Source organism: Aquila chrysaetos, chromosome 3, assembly GCF_900496995.4.
Source record: "Aquila chrysaetos chrysaetos chromosome 3, bAquChr1.4, whole genome shotgun sequence".
Lineage (NCBI taxonomy): Eukaryota > Metazoa > Chordata > Aves > Accipitriformes > Accipitridae > Aquila > Aquila chrysaetos.
In genome coordinates this window covers 20,564,713-20,589,043 of record NC_044006.1, presented here as the reverse complement: position 1 = coordinate 20,589,043, position 24,331 = coordinate 20,564,713, and the positions used below count along the sequence as shown (strand labels likewise).

General features: G+C 39.8%; 1 protein-coding gene across 3 annotated transcripts in view; it reads right to left on the bottom strand.

Annotated features, from left to right (window-relative positions):
- Nucleotides 1–3,900: 3,900 nt before the first annotated feature.
- Nucleotides 3,901–24,331, bottom strand: part of TRANK1 (tetratricopeptide repeat and ankyrin repeat containing 1) — a 57,519-nt gene continuing 37,088 nt past the window's right edge. For all 3 annotated transcript variants that reach the window (XM_030008482.2, XM_030008481.1, XM_030008484.1), the window contains 9 exons: nucleotides 22,111–22,251; nucleotides 21,264–21,420; nucleotides 20,021–20,109; nucleotides 15,789–15,892; nucleotides 13,995–14,127; nucleotides 12,370–12,515; nucleotides 7,587–10,663; nucleotides 6,024–6,125; nucleotides 3,901–4,775 (listed from right to left, as the gene is read on the bottom strand). In XM_030008482.2, coding sequence (XP_029864342.1) covers nucleotides 4,663–4,775; nucleotides 6,024–6,125; nucleotides 7,587–10,663; nucleotides 12,370–12,515; nucleotides 13,995–14,127; nucleotides 15,789–15,892; nucleotides 20,021–20,109; nucleotides 21,264–21,420; nucleotides 22,111–22,251 — 4,062 coding nt within the window. In that variant the 3' untranslated portion in view covers nucleotides 3,901–4,662. The remainder of the gene's footprint in view (nucleotides 4,776–6,023; nucleotides 6,126–7,586; nucleotides 10,664–12,369; nucleotides 12,516–13,994; nucleotides 14,128–15,788; nucleotides 15,893–20,020; nucleotides 20,110–21,263; nucleotides 21,421–22,110; nucleotides 22,252–24,331) is intronic.

Here is a 24,331-nt window from a genome sequence, read left to right as displayed (position 1 = left end):
GTATCCTCCTGGGAGGGCTGAGTTCGAAACCTGGCTGTCTCAGCAGCCTAGAGTACTCCAGCCACTCGGCTGTTAGAGAAGTACTCATCATCACATCCTCCTCCAAGGAAACTTTTTCTGGCTGTCTCCTGGTGATGATAAAGAATTCCGATCTGTTCTTTTGACAGAGAGACTACTGAAGGTTGTCTGAAGTGCGCAGCATGGAAATCCCCTGCTCCCAGACTCCCCCAGTCAAAGCTCCAACGATACAGAGGGTCTGAAACTCACCTGTATTCAGTGTTTTCCTTTCTGCATGTTTTTTGACGTCTGAAACACCATTTCAGATCACCGGTACCTCAGTGCTCAGTGCTCTTCTGCTCTGTATCCCATACTGAGGTACCCAACTTTCTGCATAGGACATAGGCACCTGATCTACCCCTGCTTCAGAGTCCTTTTAAGCAACTCCATGTTCAAGGGCTCTTCTACTTTTGGGGACCCTGCCCAAAACTACTAGAAATGTAAACTTCCTCAAAGAAAGGCTGTATAATGCATGTAGAGTGCTCCAAACTACACAGATACTGACCTTGACTGAGACATCACTAATACTGGAGGAACTCAAAGCTCAGCATATCTAAGCTGACAAGGCAAGTCAGCAGCAGATCTCCTCATAGTGTTTTGCTCTAACTTTTCTATTTCCAGGGAAGCAGCCAACATTTAAACAGCTCAAATGTTCTATCCTTGATTGTTCGAAGGCAAAAACCTCATCCCATGATTTCATAAAGCATGTCTAGCACAAGACAAGCAAATGTTACAATGAATAGTTCACAGAAAGGCATATAGCACTGAACTGGTGTCATGTAGCTTCAGTAAAGCCCTACTCACCCCTTCACAAGAGGGAATTTCAAGGATTTACTTCTACAAGACTTAATGAAAAACTACTTTCTGGCATCACTATTATTTATTTGCCCGCAAAATGTCTTAGAGGTAACCTAATTCTGTCAATTGTTTGCTAAAGTTTCAGCATGGATTTACACAGGACAATTTAGAAACCAGTTGATCAGAAGCCCAAGGAAAGTAACTTATAAATGTCTGGAGTATTGATATTATTTAAATCACTACAATTGCATCTTTAAACCATGAAACTTTCTGTGCAGACTAAACGGAAGATGGGCTGTAGGTAGGCAAGAGTCTTCTACCAATTTCTTTCCAAACACCATTTCCACAGATCCAGCAGCACAGAATGATCGTAACAGACTTCAAAGACACTGTAACCCCTTATCTTGCAACAAGGCAGGATCAACACAGCAATGATGACAGCACGAATACACACCACCTATGCACAGACACATACCGTGCTCAGATCACACGCTGAAAACAGTATCGGAAGTCCTTGTCTGAAAACCAAAATAAATGCTCTAATTCTCACAGAGTGTTTCTTTGTAAAGGCTATTAATCTGAAAATTCAACTGCTTTGGTGTTTAAGTATCTGACTCTAAGTGTTTCACATTGACTTTGAGTCTATGTACAGTCAGAAATCTTGGCGTACGAATATAGTCATGAAAACTACAAAACAAAATACATAAACTCTTCCACTCCCCGCCACACCAGCTCTTACAAATGGGCATTAAGACACTCAAAACTTCTGACATCTACTACACCAAGATAAACAAATAAGGAGTACGGGTGTTGCCCGGTACTTTGCTAATGTATTTCTGAGTTACGTGCTAACCGAAAGCCTGAATGATAGATGTGCCATAAATCTAATACACAGCAAGACCCGGAGACACTTTAGTAAGTGCAGGTGTGAAGGTTTTCATGAAAACTGAATGCTCCAACCACAAAGGTAGAAGCTCAGCAGCAATGGCTGTGGCCGCCTTTCATATAAGGAAGGGTGCTTCATAATCGGTTTTCAGCAAATAATGTCACAGGGATTGCCAGCAGGAAAACCTCTTATGTTATTTACACTGAGATAAGACAATTTCTTCCCTCCTAGGTTTTCAGTGAGCATAAAGGCAAAGGGCTTCCCTTTAGGAATGAAAGCAAAAAAACCTTAAAAAACTTGGAGCATTTAAATGTTTTGCTGAGCCAGAGTTTGTAACAGCTAATTGTTAGGAAAGTGTTTTGGAATAAACTGTGGGCAATACTATGAAACAATGCTTTTAAGAGGAATAAAGGAAAAAGGTGGAAAGTACCCATCACTTACCACACAGTCCTTTGTATTAATATGAGGTTCAAGCAAGCAAGCAATTTTTTTCTGGAGGATTTTGGAATTTGGAGAATTGTCATCTTTTAGACCACACCCCTGTCTTCCAACTACAGTAAATAGTTCGTTCTTCTTTCTCATTTAGGTGTCATTTTTGTATCACCAGGGAGCGAGATTTTAAGTCACCAGCTTCTGTGGTTTTGAAGCCTTTTCTAAATTCTTTTCAACTCAACATGGCTTAGACAGGCAGAAGTGGGTGGATTAGCTTGACAGCCTGCATCCACTACTCAGTTCCAAGGTTTCAGTGCAATATGCATCTCACACGTACCAAGGCACCTGTCATAGCTCCTAAGCCCTTTGAGTCAAAGGCGTTAGCTGGTGCCAGAACACTGGAGCTTCCACCAGGGGTGAGAAAGATTTTTAAGTAAACAGCAAAAAACCCCAGGGTATATCTGGGCAATCCCTTTTTGCTAATTAAACATTCAAATAGGATTAATGTACACAGATCATTATTATCTGAAGAGCCTGCCATGGAAAAGAAAGGTTTATGTCTATTTATGCATACCATCATAGGGGAAAAAACCCTTTAAGCACTGATACTGGACTGGAGATCCAACTACACTTCCCATCTCTGCTTGAACATTACTGAAATCTTGGCCTAATATAGCTCTGAAACCACAAGCCCCGAAATTTGAATTGCCATTAATTTTGACTAACAGTCAGTACTTCAGATGCTATTGAAATTAAGTTCCATCTGGGAGTGCTGACTCAAAGTCAGAGAATGACCAGTGGTTTGTATAGAACCATACCAAGGATCATATGTCCCTGTACCTATGGAAATGTACCCAAGATGAACTTCTCGATGCAATATACTTCTGTTCTTACTTCTCCTTTGTTGCTTTCTCTTTGCTTGGTGTTTTGCAATAATGCTTTTAAAGCTTCATTTTTCACATAAAGAGAAAGAAAAAGTATGATCACTAGATCTTTAAACTGTGGCCAGCAAGGATTTCTAAATTGTAATTGTTCTTAAAAAGTTTAGGTAGCATTTACTGCCGCAAATGTAAATACTCAAGCTGAGAAATTAATCAGGAAAGCTTCTTGGGGTAATCTCAAATGCAAAATACACATAATTATAGAAAACAAAGCCAAATAATGATCCAACTTTCTTAATTCTTGATTTCTATACAGTGCAAGTGACTAGCAGTACATTTCATCAATGCACGTTTTTACTCTTCTAGATGCTTGCTTAAGCAACAAGGCTTCTTTAAGAAGCAGCACTTAGTAAAGAGTCTTCTGGCAGACAAAAGCAATTACAATGAAATAGATAACTATTACTGCTGCCCACGTTGCTCTATTCTACAGTAGCATTTCATTTTTACCCATGTAAAGGGTCCCACTTCCACAACATTGAGCATAACAAGTTACTAAGTTTTTGGCAAAACGTAATTATTCAAACAGTTTGTTATGTGTACAAAGTGGCTCCCTTTTCAAGACAAAACATTTCAACAACTAAATAATACTCTAATTATGTTTAACATGCAAATGCATTAATTTAAAAGGTTGCTAAAGGACACTACAGTATGTTGGCAACATTGAAATCCCAGAAGTAAAACAGTGTCAGTATGAACGGATACTCTGGACCCAACTTGTAAATCTCAATCATGCAGTCAGTCATATACAGCTTTCAGAAAGCATTGAAAAAATAAGACAAGATCAAGTGATTTTAAAAATCTTACAGGTTTTATAAAAATGTTATTATACATTACAAAAAGCCTTTTATCAATTAAAACTTACAAAACACTTAAAATGTCTAACAGTCTTTTAAAGAAAGATTATCTGTAATTCAATATGTACAGGTAACAGTTTATATCAAAACTTGATCAAATAGAAGACAATCTATAACTTTCATACCTATCTAATTAGAAGTATGAACACTGTCAAAAAGACATGTTTAGAAATTACTGTCCTTGTCTATAAAAATAGAAAAGAGAGATACTCTAAGTATCTCACCTGAAGACTCAAAAATTTCCAAACATAACAAGACTCAGAACACAGCAGGTTTACAGTGGTAACCTAAAAACACCAATTAAAACCTCTTAAAATCAGAGAAACTAAAAACACAGAAACTATTTTTCTGAGTATTCCAGCTCAGAAGAATGATGATGTAAATTAACAGGGAAGAAGAAAAAGAAGACCGGAAAAATACCCCTGAGATAAGGCAGAAACATTATTATTTTTTCTACTTGTTTGTTTCTTTGGCTTTTTGTTACTCTCAAGCTACCACATAGGTTTGAAAGGAAATTTGTCCTGTGATAGGTTTTAACAATTACATCATCACCACATAGGTAATTATTCTGACACAATACAAGTGATACAAAAAATAGCGTAAGTTGCTCTTTTTCTTCAGACTCTTCCCATTTCTGACCCCATCCCTCTATTTTTCTTTTTAACAATTTTTTAATCCTGCATATTTTTTCTCATTACCATTTCCCACATCTTCCTTTTTTTCTTGAGGGTTTTTTATAGACAAGTTCTTCAAAAGTCATGCTTTCATCTTCCACTTCATTTTCCAAGTCTCTGTCATGCACAAAGCCTATATTGAAAACAAGAAATTAATGCAGAATGGAAAAACCCAACACCTTTTCCTCTTAATAATATGACAAGCTATGTCATTGCTATTTTATATGTCAGCAATATACCTTCATGTGTGTATAATCATGTTTCAGAAGTATTGGGCTTAATATGACAATGTGCTTAAGAGCTCTGCTAGGAAGCAGAGACTGCTAAGCCACTTGCTGCACTCGTAATTAATTTTTACACTGAAAATCTGTTTCTATTGTCACTGCTTTTGACTTTTTTAAGAAGTATGTCTCTCCTCTCTCAAGGTTCAGATTCAGCAGAAAATACATTCGCTTACTGACTTGAAGGACAGACTGTATTGTTGCTTGTGAGACTATGAGAGCGCTCCTGTGTAGTCTTATTAACTATATCATTCTTGGAATAAGGCGGCGTTAACACAAGACTTTATCACAATCAAATTTTCTAAAATAGAGCTACTTTAATGCTTTACATATAGTGCAATTTGTAAGCCTGATCACTTCATTGCTGCCTTTTTATGCAACTGTTGCAATCCCACCACCTAAATATGTGCTTAAACCTAAACATACTGGTAGGCACAATGAAGGCTTAAACTTGTCCTCAGAGGTCTGTGATGCAACAGACTGCATCAATGTATGTTACTTTTAGTGTGAAACCAAGTGAAATGGAAGTGAAAACAAAAGAAAACCACCTGCATATAATATTTTTCCACAGAACTCTTAAAAACAAGCTAAGGATTATTTTTCTGTTAGGAAGCTAGTTTCTGAGAACTTGGACCCACACTGCCCATAAATGCACTGCTGCAGCAGAGTTAAGAAACAGCACTGTCTTATTGGTGAAGATGAAGATAGCTTCTCTTCTGTCCCCACCCCGCCCAGGTTTCTATCCTGAAGACTGCACTTGAACCATAGTTACGTGTGCATCTGTGTGTGCCTGTGTGCACAAACGCACGCATACTTTATGCAGGCTGGGATCCACTGAGGGCTGGGGAGGAGGCTTGCTCCATTCTGGCCACCCTGTAACCAGCTGCAAGGCTCATGCTCTGTTTTAAAGAGCCACTGAGGAAGGACTGGTTAACTCATGTTTTCCAGAGTGCCCCGATGGAGGTGCCCGTTTCTTGTTGCCTAGAGGGTAAGTGAATATCCACAACACTGCTGACTTGGAGACTAAAGTGATGCTAAGAGACCGTTACGGAACAGTGATCTCTAGGGGGCACAGAAACCTGTGTAATTTGAAAACATACCTTCTTCTTTTATCCTGTGAGAGTCCATTTTCTTCAGCCACTTACGAGCTTCATCAATGGTGGCAACCAATTTGTTGGCATGTTTGGTTATTATTTCTTCAGCTGAAATGGAGCACAATTAACATTCTGTAAGAACACTAGTGGAGAGATGGACAGCGGCTAAAAGCCAAGCACAAAACCAAGTTCCACAGAGCTGTGTTGTATGACGATGCTGCAAAGCAAGAAGTCTCAGCCACCAGTGATCTCACAGGCAGGCAAATTCACTACTGGGGATGAAGATGCTGTATGTATTACTCCCCATTCCAATGAACATTACTAGCACTATGAGAGGAGAAGCTCTCCATCCTTGTGCTGTCCCTTTTAAGGTATACCTGAAACCCCTGCAAACATTCTGGTTTATCTGGTTTGGGTATTAAAGTTCCTGGCTTTCATTGCCCCTCCGAAATTATATGAGTCAAAGTAAAACATGGACCCAAAATATTGCAGCCCTTGCTTAACTGCGCCATTAAGGACCTGAAAAATGCTTGTTATAAAGTGAGGGAAAAGTAATCTCAAAGGCAAATAATTTCTGTAAATATATTTTCACTGAGTGGAAAAACAAGGTAACATTCATCAAGCAACTGTCATAACAAAATCAACTATTACCTAATTAAGCCTACTACATCTATCATATTCATCACCATCACAGTTCATTGACCCTAAAGCCAACTAAATAATAAGCAAAACTTTATGGAGTTCATCCATATGTAAAAGCTTTTCACTAGGAGTAAAGATAAAGCTTACACATGAATACCACGATTTAGTTACAAATTTAACGTATTTCACTGATCAGAGCAGATGAACATATCAAATATCACAGTTTTTCACTACTGTCAGATATCACAGGCAAAGTGACAACTTGACAGGGTTGGTGGATTTCTACAACTAAAGCCAGTGACAGTGTTTTGATTTAAGATGTCACTTTCCCACAGCAAGTACCCCAAACAATTTTGCTCCTAGGCCACTCATTCAGTGGTTCAATTTCACTTGCAAAAATCAGCATAGAATAATGCTTTAAGCTTATGAAGGGAAAAAAAAAAACAAATATCAAAATATGTATCTCTTAAGTACCATAGTTTACTGGACTTTATAATACCAGGGTTGCCTTTGAGTGCCTGACACCCCACAGATTTGTAGTTAAGTATCCACTTTTATTCAGCCCTAGCAAAATTACAAGTTCAAGGGCAGACTAGTCAGAGATATCCTTAACCAAAGACTCCAAGTATTCATAACACTCTAGCCCTACATTTCCAAATTACTATGGCTGGCAGAACTAAGTAAGTACGAAACAGTATTCACTTTACCCGTAGTATCTGATGTATTACTTTGTGTTTGGAACAGGTGAGAAAATATTTTTTAATATTTTCAACTCTTTCAGTTCTTCTTTTCCTCAGCTACCTGAAATACCTGGACACACCTTTCCCTTGACCACATTAAGATTTTCAAATGGAACTTTGTCAGGTCTAGAAGTTTGGCCACAAATGACATACTAAATTGTTTAAAAGAAAACTGGAAAGGTCCTACCTTTAGCCCAGGCTTTTCTCTCATAGATTTCCTCTACTGCATCTGAAATCTTCTTAATATTCTCTTTGATTTTCCTCTGGCGTAAGTTGGAACCTTCTTTATATGCTAAGTAGTCTCGGGTGTAAGTCTTTTCTGTAATGGCCTCCACTACTACCAGTCCATCATATATTATTGGATCTATCTTTCTTCTAAAAAAGTCGGCGTAGTATTTGTAGGCAACATTATTATTTCTGTGTTCATCTGTGTTTCTGTGCTCTACGTAAGCCTCACTGGCCACAGAAAATGCATTTCCTTCTGCATGCAACTTTTCCTCCCCGCTGATCTCTGTTGGTGTCACGGCTTCAGAAGTGTCTGCCTCCATGTTTTCTGACCGGCTGAAATAGTTCTCAGAGCTCTGGATAAATCTGACTCCACAGAGGTCACACTGGGTTTGGTCAATATCTGCTTTTTTGAAGATCTCTGATAAAAATTCCTCTCCTTCCATTGCAACAGGCTCAGCTTTGGAGCAGGCCTTCCTTTTCCACTTCATGCATAGAAAAACAAAATGGAAGACACGACGCAGCTGGCGTTGAGCAGATGCTTTCTGCTCTTGCTTCTGTTGCTTGCTGAGTGCAATGACTTCCAGGGGATCCTTTTGGTCCTCTAAGCAATGAACCCTTTCAAGTTCCTTTTCTAGCTCATCAGTGTATTCTGTCTTATCCAAAGAGGTCATAAACCTGTCAAGGTTTATGGTTTCATACAGGATGCCCCGTATGGGTGGATGCCCCTGAGTGTATGCAGAGTCCCACTTCCATCGGCAGTCAACCAAGTACTCTGCATCTCGCTCTGTCAGCAGCTCTTGCAGGCCTGCAGCGATTTCTCTTACGTGTGTAGCATCACTCACTTGTTCCACAACCCTTAGCAATCTTTCAGGCACTTTAGAGGGAGAGTCTTTTCTCACTGATTTCAGCATCACCTTGATTTCAGGGAAGTGGTGGCGTAAGAGGGCTCTATATCTAGAATTCTGTACCTGGTCAGCATTCAGTAACATCACTAAGCACAGCACTACGGTCCGCTCAGCCTCCCCTGAAGTTATGCAATCAGGATCCTCGAAAGCATCCAGAAGGACATTGAACTTTCCATGAACTCCACACAAAACTTCTGCTAGATAACAGAGATGAAATCTGAAATTCTGTACAGCTACATATGCATCCTTTGGTCTATACTCCTGTATAATAGAAAATGTGTCTCTAAGTTCTTTGTTATGGTCCTTGCTTCTGAACAAAAACTCCCAGTAATGAATGAGAGCAATGTAACTCTTTGGAAAGCAGAGAGTAATGTTCTTGGAGAGACGCATCAGGACAGCACAACAGAGCATATACTGGAATTCCAACAACATCACCGTGTTTCCTATGCTTGGAATCAGGTATCTTGTGCATTTCTTGACCAGGACATTCATAAAACGGAAAAAAAACCTTTTACAGTTTTCCGGGTTCTTATGAACATAGAATTGCTCAAGTGAATTTTCAAGAAGTCGAATGAAGCACAAGTGCGTTCTTCCTGCATTTTCGGCATTTTTGTCAGGCAGCAACATACCATGTCTGCCCTCTATTCCTTTGGCCTTTCCTCCTTGGCCTTTACTCTTTGGGGAGTTTTTTGCCTTTGACAACGCAAAGTTTAGCTCTTTGTTATAATCATCCTCTTCCTTAAAAAGAAGTTTCTCAAATTCCTCAGGATATCCTGAAGATAAGATGAAAACTTGCATGGCACTTAGCCACAAGTCAGTTGATTCTCTTCTGGCTGCAGTGTCTTCATTTTTAAACTTAAATGTGATGTACTCCTTCAACACTGCTCTACAGGGTTTGGAAATAATGTTACTGAATTCCAGTATTTCTTTGCATGCCTTTGGGTTCTCAGACAGTATTCTCAAATGAAAATGATTAGGAAAAAACATTTCTAGGAGGGCTTTACACGATGCATATCTGTCAGCAGTCAAAATATCATCAAAGCTTTTGCACTGATTCAGTAGCTCTTTAGGGAAAGTGCGTGTGGCTTCCAACAGCAGTCCGTTTATTGCCACCAGATGCATTTTACACTGAAATATTGTCTTTGCTTCATGGCGCAACAAGGGCTTATGGTAATCCTCACAGGTTTTATCTTCACAGTTCAAGCCAACAATGAACTTCATACAAATACCAGGGTAATGCCTGTTCAGTAACACATGGGTGATAGAGCACAACCTGCTTAACAAGTGCTGCTTCAAAGCTGATTTTACCTCCTCTGTGCTTACTGAGAAATCACCTTTTGTCTTCCTCTCTTTTAGACTTGGCTTGTCTGGCAAAAACTTGAGAATGGGTTCAGCTTCATTTTGAGACACCTGGCAACTGTCACCTGTTGGGACAATCCCAAAATAAGCAAAGCATGACTTCACCATATCTTTCTCCGCATTGGTGGCTGCTTTCTTCAAACCCCTAACCAGACTCAGAAGAGCCATTAAGCCACGCGTTGCCATAAAGAGGATGTTCTGGTTATGAGTGCTGCAGCGAGATAACGCAAAGAGAGCTTCAACTGCACCAGCAGAGTGATTCAGAGATAGGAACTGACAGTATGCATTGCTCAGCTTTGCGAAGTCTCCCTTCAGAGTTCCCTGCAAAAACACAGCCTCAGCAATGCCAGACTTTTGCTCAGTTTGTTCACAAAGTTCGAGGGCTTCTCTTAGGATGACCTCCAAGTCCACCACGTCCGATTCTGAACAGCGAGTCACACCGGCACGTGCTGCAGCAAGCAAACACAATGCACGAAATTCTTTTATAGCTGTGAGGTTGGCTGCTTCCAGAGCAAACCCGTGTTGTTTCATTAACTTTGCAGCTTCTTCCTCTCGACCTTCCCTTTTCAGCAAGTCTGCTGTTTGGCGCAAGCATCCACGAGACTTCAGAAACTCAAGCTGATCCTCTATATCAAGTTTTGAGAGGACTTGCATCATTTCCTCAGTTCTGTTCATACTCAGGTACTTTGCAGCTGCTTCCAAATACAACTGATTTGCTGTACATGAGAGTTTGGAAACCATTTGTCCTTTTGTGTTTAACATCTCTTCATATCTGAAATAATAGATACATCAATTTACTACCATAGATGACTAACCTAGGCAAAAAAACACTGCATTTTTAAAAAGCCCCTAGAACACTAAACGAATAGCTGCCCCCAGAAGCCCTTCCTTCAAAAAGGCCAACAATTTCAAATGATATGTCTGTCATGTGAAAAACAATCACAACATCTTAAAAGATCTAGGGAAAGAATTTAGTTACAGCATGAGGCTGTCTGAAGCAAGATCATTAAAACTTCTGGTACAAAAAAGATCACAAGGTTTATGGCATTAGTGAATCTTTCTCCACGCTGTCAAATCACTGTACTAATTATTTTAATCACATTTTGCCAGTGATAATCTTCTGTTTATTAAAGTTATCCTCAATATAGAATGGTTGTTTACACAAACAGAAGCCAGAATGAAATAAATGCGAATTTCAGTGAATTCTCCATGGGCCAATATAGATAATATTATGTAAAATTTACATAAACCGGTCAGTTTAGAGAACTCTTTCAATTGTGTCATGTGTATCTACATATACTTTGCTGCTTACTGAGTGCCTGAGCAAAGTACCTGGTTGCATCTTTCAAAACATGCACTTTAAAACACTCAGTTATTAATTATTATTGGCTGAAGTGAAATTGTTAAGATATCCCCTAAGCCCGTCTTGCAAAAGCATTCTCTCCTGCATGCTGAGAATGAGTAATTTTTTCCTGATGGATGAGTAAATTATCATTAGCCTTTTATTATCACCTTTTTCATGATATACATGGGAGTGCAGAGTTTTCTACCTATGCTGAAGAATTTGCATGAATGATTTGGGGATGCTGACTTAAAAAATCATTAGCTGGTAAGGTATATGTCTTAAACTTTAATGCTTGAACTTTTTGATCAAACTATCTCTACATATTTAACAAGCTTTAATCCTTCAAAAAAAAGTTGCCATTACTAAAGGCACTTCACAAAGGATTTCAGTGAAGGTGTGTAACTGTAGGCCTTGCTAGAATTCTAATTGGTGTACATATTCTTTAAAAGTCATCAATCAATTTAGGTGTAAAGAAGGGTGTGGCCAATAAATTAACCTTTTATGCAATAATGTGCTAATGAGGTCACAGGGATGGTGCCAGATGCAACGTTTTTTCAAAAAGATACTAATAAAATCAGTTTATCAAGCACAGTGCAAGGCAGTTCTTAACTGCCCTGAGCCAGTACAGGGGGGATGGTACAGAAAAGTTCACCTCACAGAGTGGGGTTAGAGATTTTGAGACAAATAGTTCATTTGCCACAACGACTGCTGCATTATATACCATACATCTAATAGTTATAATCCTACAGAAGTCAGTGACTAACTGGCTAAATCCGTTACTATTTCACCAAAAAAAAGAGAAGTACTTAATACTTCCATTAAATGTTTTTGTCATATTTACCATGAGAACCTAGTTCAGAGGGCTGGCTGAAGGAGACCTTGTGTGACTAGTAATACAGACTGGAAAAAATTCCCAGGAAAATGAAGCTAGTCACTGCTCCAGCTGTGAATACAGTACAATGCTTTCACCGTGTTATTATTACCCAAGTAAGAATTCTGACAAAGTTAACTTCATGTAAAACAAAGTCACCAGCCAAGACTCTTGTGAAAATTTTATGGTGAGCCAGCTGTATTATGCTGAATCTGGAAATGGAAAAGAGAATTATATTCCAATATCATCTTGGAAGACATACCTTTCAACTGCCTTTGCTGCCTCTTCATAGAGTTCTTCCTGACAATACATTTTAATTGCCAGATCAAACTCCTCAATTTGTTCATAACATTCAGATGCTTCTTTGTAGCACTGGCTTTTCTGATAGTAAACTGCAGCATCTTTCATCTGCAATGTAGAAGTCAGTAATGAAACTGAAGTGCTCTAAACAGTCAAAACTACAGGAACAGAACAAATTTAGTAATTCCATCATGTAGGTGTCTCAGAGACACACACTTTGATAAAATGTAATTAAAGTATCTGAACATAATCAAATACATATTAAAGTAACTATTCTGGTTTCAGCTGGGATAGAGTTAATTGTCTTCCTAGTAGCTGGTACAGTGCTATGTTTTGAGTTCAGTATGTGAAGAATGTTGATAACACTGATGTTTTCAGTTGTTGCTCAGTAGTGTTTAGACTAATGTCAAGGATTTTTCAGCTTCTCGTTCCCAGCCAGCGAGAAAGCTGGAGGGGCACAAGAAGTTGGGAGGGGACAGAGCCAGGGCAGCTGACCCAAACTGGCCAACAGGGTATTCCATACCATGTGACGTCCCATCTAGTGTATAAACTGGGGGGAGTGGGGGAGGGGGATTGCCGCTCGGGGACTAGCTGGGTGCCGGTCGGTGGGTGGTGAGCAATTGCAGTGAGCATCATTTGTACCTTCCAATCCTTTTATTATTGCTGTTGTCCTTTTGTTAGTGTTATCATCATCATTATTAGTTTCTTCTTTTCTGTTCTATTAAACCGTTCTTATCTCAACCCACGAGTTTTACTTCTTTTCCCGATTTTCTCCCCCATCCCACTGGGTGGAGGGGTAGTGAGTGAGTGGCTGCGTGGTGCTTAGTTGCTGGCTGGGGTTAAACCATGACAGTAACCGTCATTAAAACTGAACAGATTTTAAAAAAACCTTCAAAATATTTGTGTCTGAAAAACTAGAATGTAAAATTAAAGGTATTATACAGGATTTCCAAAGTACTTTTTATTCACCCAGCTCTGCCTGTTGTTAAAAAACACCACACACACTTCTGCTGACTTTCAAATTTCTCAGAATCCACAGGATTAAAGTGAAACAGTTATGGATGCAGAATGGGAACCCTAACCTTGTATCTTAAATATTTGGGAACAATTACTTTACATTCTTGTAGTGGAAATGCCCTGCAAATAAAAAATGTTAAATATCCTCATACACTTAGAAAATTGTTAGTACATTACTTAACCCTTGCAAGTTTCAAGGTTTCATTTAGATGGCTGTCATCAGTGAATTTTCAGTATCATCAGAATATTGAATGAAGTAACAGCTTAAGTTTCATGAAATCAGTCATTGATTAACTTTCAGCTGCAAAGCAGAAATGACTGATGGTGACATCTGAGCAAAGCCAAAGAAATAAACCTAGACTGAGTAATTGCATCATTGTCCTCTTCCTTCCTCTTCTGGCTGTTGTGTGACAAATGCTCCCTCTTGAACAGCCCAGCTTAAAGAGCTGTTTTAGTTCAGCTACTACCATGTCACAGAAAAGTACTATTACCTTATGAGTAGTATGAGGGGAAAAAAAGCTGTAGGAAAAGGAAAGTGGTAAGGAGAGGATAGTTTAGAGGATATAATACCTTTCCTAACTTTCTACACAGTTCTGCACAAAGCCGGAACTCCTTTGACTGAAACAGACATTTTAGTGATAGTTTTGGTTCTCCACATTCCAAGTAAGTTTTAGCCAATGTCATATATTCCATCTGTTTTTCCCTGTAGAAAGTAAGAGAAAATTACTGCTTACATCCAAATTAGCTTTAGTATCACATTATCTGTCACTGAATCCAACCAGCACTAACATCATGTGTTCTTCTTCATACATAACCTGATGAGGTATTACCTTACAATTAGTTATATTTTGGGCTGACACTGTTATGTCCAGAAGTCTGTTCCAGAATCAAACTGCTCTGGCAGTAAAAACCTTTTTTGGTTTGTTTTTTTTTTTTAATTCTCAAACTAAAGTATACTAGTGCGGTTTTGTGCTGCTTCTCTTTTCTAGCTTAACTTGCTCCTTCTTCCTTTCTGCTGTTTAGCCCCAATGCCATTAAAGACAAAAATCAAATTCGTTCTCAGCCTTTGTTCTATATAACTAAGCAAGCCCAGCCTTTCCGGTATCATTGTAGCATGTCTACTTTCTTTCCAGACCTATTCTGAATTCATCATCCTTGAGCCTGGAGGATCAGAACGGTAGAGAGCATTTCATATCATAGAGCACACAGGAATCTTACTTATGCTTTGTACACCAGCATTAATACATCTACTAAAAAAAAAATGCCACTTTCACAGCTTCATTATTAAATATGTTCTGTCAACTTAACACATCCCAACATACCCAATTTCTTCTCCTCAAATTTTATCCAGCTGACAAGCACCCCAGCTTACAGCCAACTGAAAAAAAGTTTTTTCAGTCCCATCAACAAACTCTCTATGATCATGAAATTTTATGAGTATCCTTATACTTCTAGCCAGGGCCACTAATATAAAACAGGTAATTAAAAAAGGTAAAACCTTGATTAACTCCAGTAATAACACTTCTCCAGGCCTTCCCCTTTATCCTTTGAGTGCTAGCTTCCTCTGCTCTAGTCATTCCTTACCCACTGTGCTATCACTGCTAGTTTTTGGCCTCCCCAGCATGAACAGGAATTAATTCACTTAGGTCTAGAGTACTCGCCATAAAGTTTTGTCCTGTCCTATTTGAGACAAGTCCCAAACAGTTTTTCAGCCTCTTCAGGAAACTGCAAACTTTCTCCCTTGTCAAACCCTTCAGCTATTTTGCCCACCTGACAGCATGAACTAAATGATTCATCTCACAATCTGTCCCTTTAAAACTGCCCTTTGGTTCAGAGCTAGTTCTGCTTGTTTAATTTAGATTGACTCTAACACTAATTTTGCCTCAAAGCTCGCTTTTTGTTAGCAGCTTTCCTTCCCAAATGTACAACACCATTCCTTCTTCTTTGTTAAATGTATATGCAGTGCGATTAACTGGAGTTGAGCACTGCTGATGGCATATGCTCTTCTATCTATATCTAAGAATATAAAGCTTCTTGAGGTAATGCAAATCCTGTTGCTTTTCTCTCACATAACCAGTAAGCCCTTTCAAGGGCCACATTTGGTTTGGACAGCCTATGGCATACAACTGCTATCACTACTCTCCAAAGGGAGCAGTGCCCCAGATCCTGTTGGAGCTGTGCTAGACTTTCCAATTTCTTAAATCCCTTTTGCCACCCACAAACAAAGAGATGAAGACACCTCGCCTGTGTAGTTCTCTGATGTCTCCAGTCCGGTCCTGCAACTGTGGTGGGAATCTTCCCCTGCACACACTCATGAGGTCTGGCACTGCAGAATGACACTTGTTCATCTGTGTTTACACTTACCTGGGGCTGCTTTTCTTTGAGTGCACTTTGAGAACAGCGTCGTGTGCCAGGGCCAGTTTTGACTTCTCAGCTGCTCCTCCCTTTTGGTAACATTTGGCTGCCACCTGGGGTGAAACCATACACAGCATTCACACGTGTGCATCCAGCCCATGGCTTATCACATAAAAGCAATACTTTATTTTACAGTCACTGTAATGGAAAACAGAAAGACTGGCAGGGTGCCTGGAAGAAGGAAAAGGTAAAACACTGCAGTGTATTTTTAGGACAAAAAGAAAGGCTTTAAAGTCAGTCCACATGTGACTATCACAATTAGAATTTTAATTACAATGTTTTACATGGAAGTAGTGAAAGCAAAATTCCTGGTAGGCTGATAGAACAAATAGCACGTGCGATTTGAATGATGGCCTAAACCATTAATTGGTAAGTCACCAGGCATCTACCACATAAATTCTGTTAATAAAAGTTAGGAAAACCAATGTATGCAAAGTTAAATCGAAAAGCATGGAACATTTATTTGTGCCTTTACCATACCAGGCCCTTTCTGTGATAAGCTAAAGGGAATCAGCGGGAGTTACCATGCTCCTAGCAAGGTTTGCTTCATTATCACCTTGCTCATTCTGCAACACCATTATTTCTTTATTCTATCCATTAATTTAGTATTTGCTTCTGTTTGGAAATTGCATATTGCAAGCCACTCTTAGAACTGCCAAATTCATCAGATAATTTCTTCTTAATGTACCAATGATAAGCAAAGATCAGGGTTATAAAGAAAAGAGAACAGCAGATAATGCAGCTAATACATTTCAGATTTCAAGATTAAATTTTTTCAGCTGTGTGTTTTTTATCTTAGCACTTTTCTGTCCATTTAGGAAATTGCCTTTTTTTTTCCAAGGGGAGATAAAGACTGTCTGTATAGTGGCAGGTGATTATTTTGATTTTTGCCTTGTTATAAATATCTATTTTCCATACAAAAAATTATATGTTGCTATCACCAAAAAATGGAAGCTTTCCTTCTGCCATTATCAAAAAAGGCATCCAAAGTTTTATTTCATAGACTCACAAAAAATGTCAAGTTGGAAGGGACTCACAAGGATCATCGAGTCCAACTCACTGCTCCTCCTTACCTAAAACTAAACCATATGACTGAGAGCATCGTCCAGATGCTCCTTGAACTCTGATAGGCTTGGTGCTGTGACCACTTCCCTGGGGAGCCTTTTCCCGTGACCGACCACCTTCTTAGTGAAGAACCTTTTCCTAATGTCCAATCTGAACTTCCCCTGATGCAGCTTCATTCCATTTCCTTGTGTCCTATCACTGCTCACCAGAGGGAGGAGGATCAGCACCTCCGCCTCCACTGCCCCCCCTCCCCGTAAGGAAGCTGTAGACTGCGATGAGGGCACCCCTCAGCCTTCTCCAAGCTGAACAAACCAAGTGACCTCAGCTGCTCCGCCTAAGTCTTGCCCTTGAGACCTTTCACCATCTTTGTCACCCTCCTCTGGACACACTCTAATAGTTTAATGTCCTTCTTATATTGAGGCACTAAAAACTGCATGCAGTACTCGAGCTGGGGCTGCGCCAGTGGAACGTAGAGTGGGACAATCACCTCCCTTGACTGCCTAGCTACACTGTGCTTGATGCACCCCAGGACATGGCTGGTCCTTTTTGCTGCCATGCCAGGGCACACTGTTAACTCATATTCAACTTGCCATCAACCCAAACCCCCAGATCTCTTTCCGCAGGGCTGCTCTCCAGCCTCTCGTTCCTCAATTTGTACATATAACCAGGATTACCCTGTCCCAGGTGCAGAATCTGGCACTTGCTCTTGCTAAATTTCATACAGTTCGTGATTGCCCAGCTCTCTAGTCTATCCAGATCTCTCTGTAAGGCCTCTCTACCCTCGAGGGAGTCCACCGCTCCTCCTAGTTTAGTATTGTTGGCAAACTTACTTAATGTACACTCAATTCCTTTGTCCAGATCATTTATAAAAACATTAAAGAGCACTGCATCTAAAATTGAGCCCTGGTGACTGGCCACCAGCCTGATATAACCCCATTTACTATAACTCTTTGAGCCTGACCTGTCAGCCAATTGCTCACCCAACATATTATGGACTTGTCTAGCTCTGTGCTGTACATTTTGTCCAGAAGGATACTGTAAGAGACAGTATCAAAAGCTTTGCTAAAATCCAAAACCACCACATCTACTAGCTTCCCTTGGTCAGCTAGATGCGTGACCTTGTCATAAAAAGAAATTAAGTTGGTTAAGAAGGACTTTCCCCTCGTGAACCTGTGCTGGCTATGACCAATGACTGCACTGTCTCTCAAGTGTTTTTCAGTAACTCCCAGAATTTTACCAGGCACTGAAGTGAGACTGAGACACCAGGATCTTCCTTCTTACCCTTCTTGAAAATTGGGACAACATTTGCCAGCTTCCAGCCAATTGGGACCTCTCCAGACTCCCAGACTGTTGAAAAATAATGGAGAGAGGTCCCGCAATAAAATCAGCCAGCTGTTTCAGTACCCTGGAATGAATCCCGTTGGGACCCATAGACTTATGTGCATCCAGCTGGAGCAGCAAGTCTCAAACAAGTTCAGTCGGCTGGGATTTTATCATCCCCACAGTCACAGTCTTGCAACACAGGGCTCCAGGAGTCCCAGGGCCCACCATCGGTGTTAAAGACAGAGGTGAAGAAGGCATTAAAGTCTCTGCTTTGTCTATGTCCCTATTTGTTAGGTGACTGACCTCATCAAGTAATGGACCAATGTTATCTCTGATCCTCCTTTCACTGTTAACGTATTTAAAAAAAGCCCTTTTTGTTATCCTTCACAGTGCTGGCCAGCTTGAACTCTAATCAAGCTTTGGTGGCATGAATTTTCTCCCTACAGTGCCAAACAGCATCTCTGTAGTCCTCCCGTGCCACCTGTCCTTCCTTCCAATGTCCATACACTTTCCGTTTCTGCCTAAGTTCTAGAATAAGATCCCTGCTCAGCTAAGCTGGCCTTCTGCCTCACTTGCTTGACTGCTGACACTTTGGAATTACCTGCTCCTGTGCTCTTAAGAGATGGCTCTTAAAAAGTCACCAGCATTCATAGACCTCAAGATCTTCAAAAGCAGATTCCCAGGTGACCTTACTAACTAGCTCCTTCAGCAGCCCGAAGTCTGCTCTCCCCATATCTAGGGTCAAAGTTTTGCTGGCAGTTTCTCTCCTATCACGAACAATTTGAAACTCAGCTACTTTGTGGTCACTGTGACCAAGACAGCCACCAATCACCACTTTGCCCACGAGTCCCTCTCTGTTTAAAAACAACAAATCTAGGAGGGCACCTTTCCTAGTCAGCTCCCTTAGTACCTGCACCACGAAGTTATCTTCAGCGTGCTCCAGAAATTTCCTGCACCTGTTTGTGTCCATTGTACGGTGCTCCCAGTTGCTGTCTGTCCCAAATCAATGCTGGCTTCCCAGTTGATGTCTGAGAAGTTAAAATCACCCATAAGGACAAGGGCAGTTGGTCTGGAGATATCCCTTAATTCTTTGCAGAATAATTCATTGGTGGTGTTGTCCTGACTGGGTTTTGGTTCCATTCCATTAAGTGTCATCCCATATCTGGATTGTATTAACTATCAATTTAGGAAATAAAAGACTGTAAAATCTCTATGTTCTTTAAATAGTGAGGGAATGAAACCATCATTTTGCTACTCTTTCTGTGGTCTTCTTAGTGCTCCCTTGGTTCTTACATGCTGTTCCTTAATGTGTTTTGTAACCATCCCTAATTACTGTCCAAAAAACCATAAAAGGGCTCTGAGATCATCACCCAAATCAATATACTTCCAAGAAATGTTTTCATTTTCCTGCAGTAATGTGTAATGATATTGTCAAGCACGTGGTTTAGATTCACGAATTCCAGTCAATGCCAGTTGTTGCTAATAATTGTTTTTTCCAACCATTTTTCGTTCATGCACATTAAAATGTTTTTTCCTCATTGAACTGCAAATTTCGAAGCAGTGGATTTAAGATTACAGGCAATAGGCTTGCTCTCCCTGCTTACTTCTTGCAAGTCATTTACAAGTAGTCTGTAGACACCTACACAACTACAAACCACAAACTAAGACTGCTACAGAGCAACTGAAGGTATACAGACAATTTTATAGATGCAAAGAAAAAAAACAAAAAACAACAACAAAAAAGGTTTCAGAATAGACAAGAACCCTTATTTCAGATAAAGATATGCTCCTACCTCCCAGAACTGATGTTTAGCATAGTAGTCTCCCTGTGCAATCCATTCTTCTGGAGTTGAAGTTTTAGCAAACATGCTGTCATCTAAGTCTAGAAGGTCAGGGGTAATCATTTTATGTTAGAATGGATAAACCACAGAAACCACTTACATACCAAAACTAAGCATTAACATCTCATAATGCTCCAAACTCTAAGAATTGTGCTCATGTCAGTAATGGTAACTATTAGTTAAATACATTTCATCCTTCTCAATCAGCACTGAAAATCAACAAATTGAGTTTGGTTTTGAAAGACCTTTAAAAATCATGCTTGTTTTTTGGACAAAACTTTGAGTAAATCCACTGCCTTTATAGAAACCAAATTCTTTCATTTGATAAATCTCTTTTAGCTGGGATGGTTTTCCATGAACAGCCTTCATTACTGTGCAGATGTGACAGATGCACTCCTGTTCAAACTAACTGAACTTTGGTCCAGGCAGATGCTCAGCAAGTAGGCCTATTAGTTAACCCTATTGTGTGAGGCTATCCGTGAGAACACACCATCAAAACAAACAAAAAAACCCCAGTTTGGCTGGAGACTGGGATGGTAAGTGGCTGAAACTGTATAAATACAGCAGAAAATCTGACTACAAATCAACCACTTTATGCTATAAATATCTGCACCCATCACGGTCCATTGAGCTCTGGCTGGCTGAGTGGCAGTGATCTCCTGTTGAGTAGGGACACGTCTCAGGTAGGGTTACCCCTCGAAGCTGAGCGATCCCTTACCTGACAGCAGGCATCGACAGGTTGGTAAGTGACATTTTTGCATGCATGTAACATTTAAGATACGTATAGTAAGCTTATGTGACAATTTTTGTATCCCATACTAACTTTAAATGTAGTAAACAGTAGAGTATTGACTGCCAATCCATCTGTACTTATTAAATATTTTACATACCTAAATTTACTGGTTAGAACTCAATAAACTAACTACTAGATCAGATCTGTCTGAATGATCTCTGACTCTTCTCCTGCGACAGCAGGAAAACTTATATTAATGAATTAGCAATGAAGTTATGTATTAACATATACAACTGACATTTACAGACAAAAGAAATAAGACCCACTGAAACCAGTGGAAATTTGCAAGGGCAGTTATCGACGCAGACTGTTAGAAGGATGAAGGAATTTAACCTTCTTTATTATACAGCCTAAAAGCTGAGTAGACTGTCCTGTTTGAGTCTTGTTTTAGGATAACTTTACCTTTCTTTTCATCTGCTTTGACAACCTGAACAAATTCTCTTTTGATGAAATACTTAAAAGCTGGAGCCCGTTTATCACTGTCTTCATCGAAAATCCAAAGATTGACTCTGGCCCTTGTAACGGCAGTATACAATTGCTTTAGTTCTCCATTCAGCATCTGAAGCAGAACAAAAAAAAAAAAGCAACACACTGAAATAAAATAAAATAAATGAAATGCCAGATGAGCTAAATTGTTAGAAAGAAACATACTTTGCAGTTATAAGAAAACAGCTAATATATACAGAATGAATAAGAAATAAGAAAGTATCTTTAAGTAAGCAAGTCTAAATATTAAAAATGTGATTTTTGAACTACATAAACTATTGTCCAGCTAATTTGCAAGCAACTACTGCTACAGCAAATCTAGCAGCTGTAGGTGTGACAGTCCTTTTTCCTTCTAAACACTTGCACATATAATTATTCATTTTTTACCATACAATCCTGAAAATATCTGACTCACTAGATTCTAAGAAGTTTCATAATTTTAAGAGTGACACCGATCCGAAATGAGACTGAAGTAATAATAAATATTGACAGGCTGATTGCTGTTTGCTTTAACCACAGCTGTTCTGTAAATACACCTGTCTATTACAGATAGTTTTTGTTCTGTTATCAAATTATATTTGCCAAAAACCTCTTATCTTTCAAAATCAAGATTATATTATACAAATGTGAACAACTACCAAAAAGATAAAGCAACCTCGATAAACACAGAACTACAGAATGAAAGGATTTCTTGAAGAAATTTCCCTACTTTTAAGATTTAAGAATTTAGTTCATCCTATTCCCAGTGTTACCAAAAACTCACCTTGTACATTTCTACATTAAAAGGAGTTCTTTTCTGCATACCAGTAGCATCCTCTAAAGGCATTTCAATTAGCAATTTGCTTCCTACTTGCACATCCAAATCAGGAGTATAAGAAGAAATTATCTTCCATTCTTTACTAGCCTAAAATGTCAAGAGAATGAGGTTTACTCGTGTGCAGCAATCACTACTAACCACATATGGAAAAGATAAGGTCTTATGTTGTGATCGACCAATGCATCCCCACAACTGAAGAAGGCTCAGAGGAAATGAGTGGGGGAAAAAAATTATCTCAGGGAAGAATGTAAAGAATAACCACCAATTTTCATCAACAAAGCTGAACTTCATCTCAACGCAAGTGGGACTCTAGGGTAACCTTTGTTTGAGATACATGTCTGTACCAGGTGGTCATCAAGTTGAATAAACAACTTTCCCTAAAATAGCTAGTAGAAAGTCATGTCCTCCTGAGCCACCCAGACCAACGTGGGGGAAAATGAATACATGGCTCAGTCCAACAGAATGTGTAAAAACTGAGCAACAAACAAACACCTGGAAGAGTGCAACTGGCTTGAGCTGGCTTCAAGCTCTGTATTACTTCCCGGGGACTGGGGATGCCCAGCATCATGATGGTGGAGCACATAGGAACCGCTAATGGGAATCATGTTTGTATTGTGATTCCGCTGTATATTGCCATTGTTATATTATGCTTGCCTTCTGATTAAGGGATACTGCTATATCACTCTTCTAAATCCAAATCACATGCAATGCCTAATATATCAAATAACTAAATTTGATATTAAACATGAAAACCTCCTTGGGTGAACTATAAATTTGCAACTTGAAGATACACCCCTACATGGCCCACCTATGGGGAAAAGGAGGAAATCAGGTTACCCTCACCATGGATGAGGCTCAAGGTTTAGTCCTAGGGCCAGGGATTCTCCTACAAACCCCAGTACTGCAACAGGCGGGCTCACTGTGGGGGTGCACTGACTGCTGGACCAGGCAGCTCCCTGCCAGCTTCGGGCAGGGTGAAAGGTAAATGGTGGTGGGATAATGCTCATGAGTTGCAATCTGTCATGCTGAGATCTGCTATCTAAAACATGTTGGATTGATCTTAGCCTGTAGGTCAGGATGGGCAGCCACCAAGTCTCCTTGGCACTAGAAGACTGATGAGCTCGGTGAGTTGCAGACCAGTTGGCGCACAACTCACCAACCTCCTTGTCACTGTAGCACCAAGGAGACTTGGAGCAAGGAGGATCCAGACAAACAGAGCCAAGTGGTTGCTGTCCTTTGCCTGGTGCACTGACAAGGCAGTTCTCTGAACAGGGACCAGATCGTTCACCTTGGCAGGAAAAGGCAGTGGATTAACAAGAGGAACATTTGAGACATCATCTTTAGCTTGCAAGTCACCACCAGCGCTTGTGTAAGCCATGACGTGGTAGAGCCCATGGACAAAACAAAGGGGTTGAAGCCATGGAGGTGGACCCACCAGTATCCCATACAGGCATATATACTCACCCTCATGGTGCCCAGGCAAGAGGGCTGGTGATTCATGCGATTAATGTATTAAAGGTCACTGTGCAACACCAGTAATCACCAGTGCTGGTCTGAGCCAGGGAGCAGAATGGCATCTGCCAACACACCCCGTTGGAAGAAGGCTCAGAGATGAGCAAAAACCTGCTCATGGGGAATATCTAAAAAAGCCTGGTCAGAGAATACTGGACTCTGACATGTGTACGTCTGAGAAATGTCTACAGATATGCAGAGACATACTTAAATATATGTTAAGTGTCGCAGCAGGTTGGTGGTGTGCACTCTCATGCCATGTAACAAATGCCAGCTCCTGATCACACCATTATGCAGGTTCCTGAACCCCCCCAAAACTAACAACCCAGAAAATCCTAAGTATATTTTAAGTTGTTATGTTCATTTTTTCCCCTTTTTGGTATTTAATTGAAACCTGATTACATAGTGCCAAGTTTCTGACAAAATGAAAAATACTCATAATAAGGCTGAAGCAGCTTCTTTTTTAATCTATGTAGTTCAGAGCTTTAAGCAACCTGATACAGGTTAACTGTCTTCCTATGGGGAAAAAAATGTAGGAAACTTTTCTTGCAAAATGTATTTTGAAGTTAAGATTGCAATAAATCATCAATCAAAACATTCCTAAGCCTGCCATAGATTACAAAATAACAACCAGCTACTGGTATCATTTTGGTCA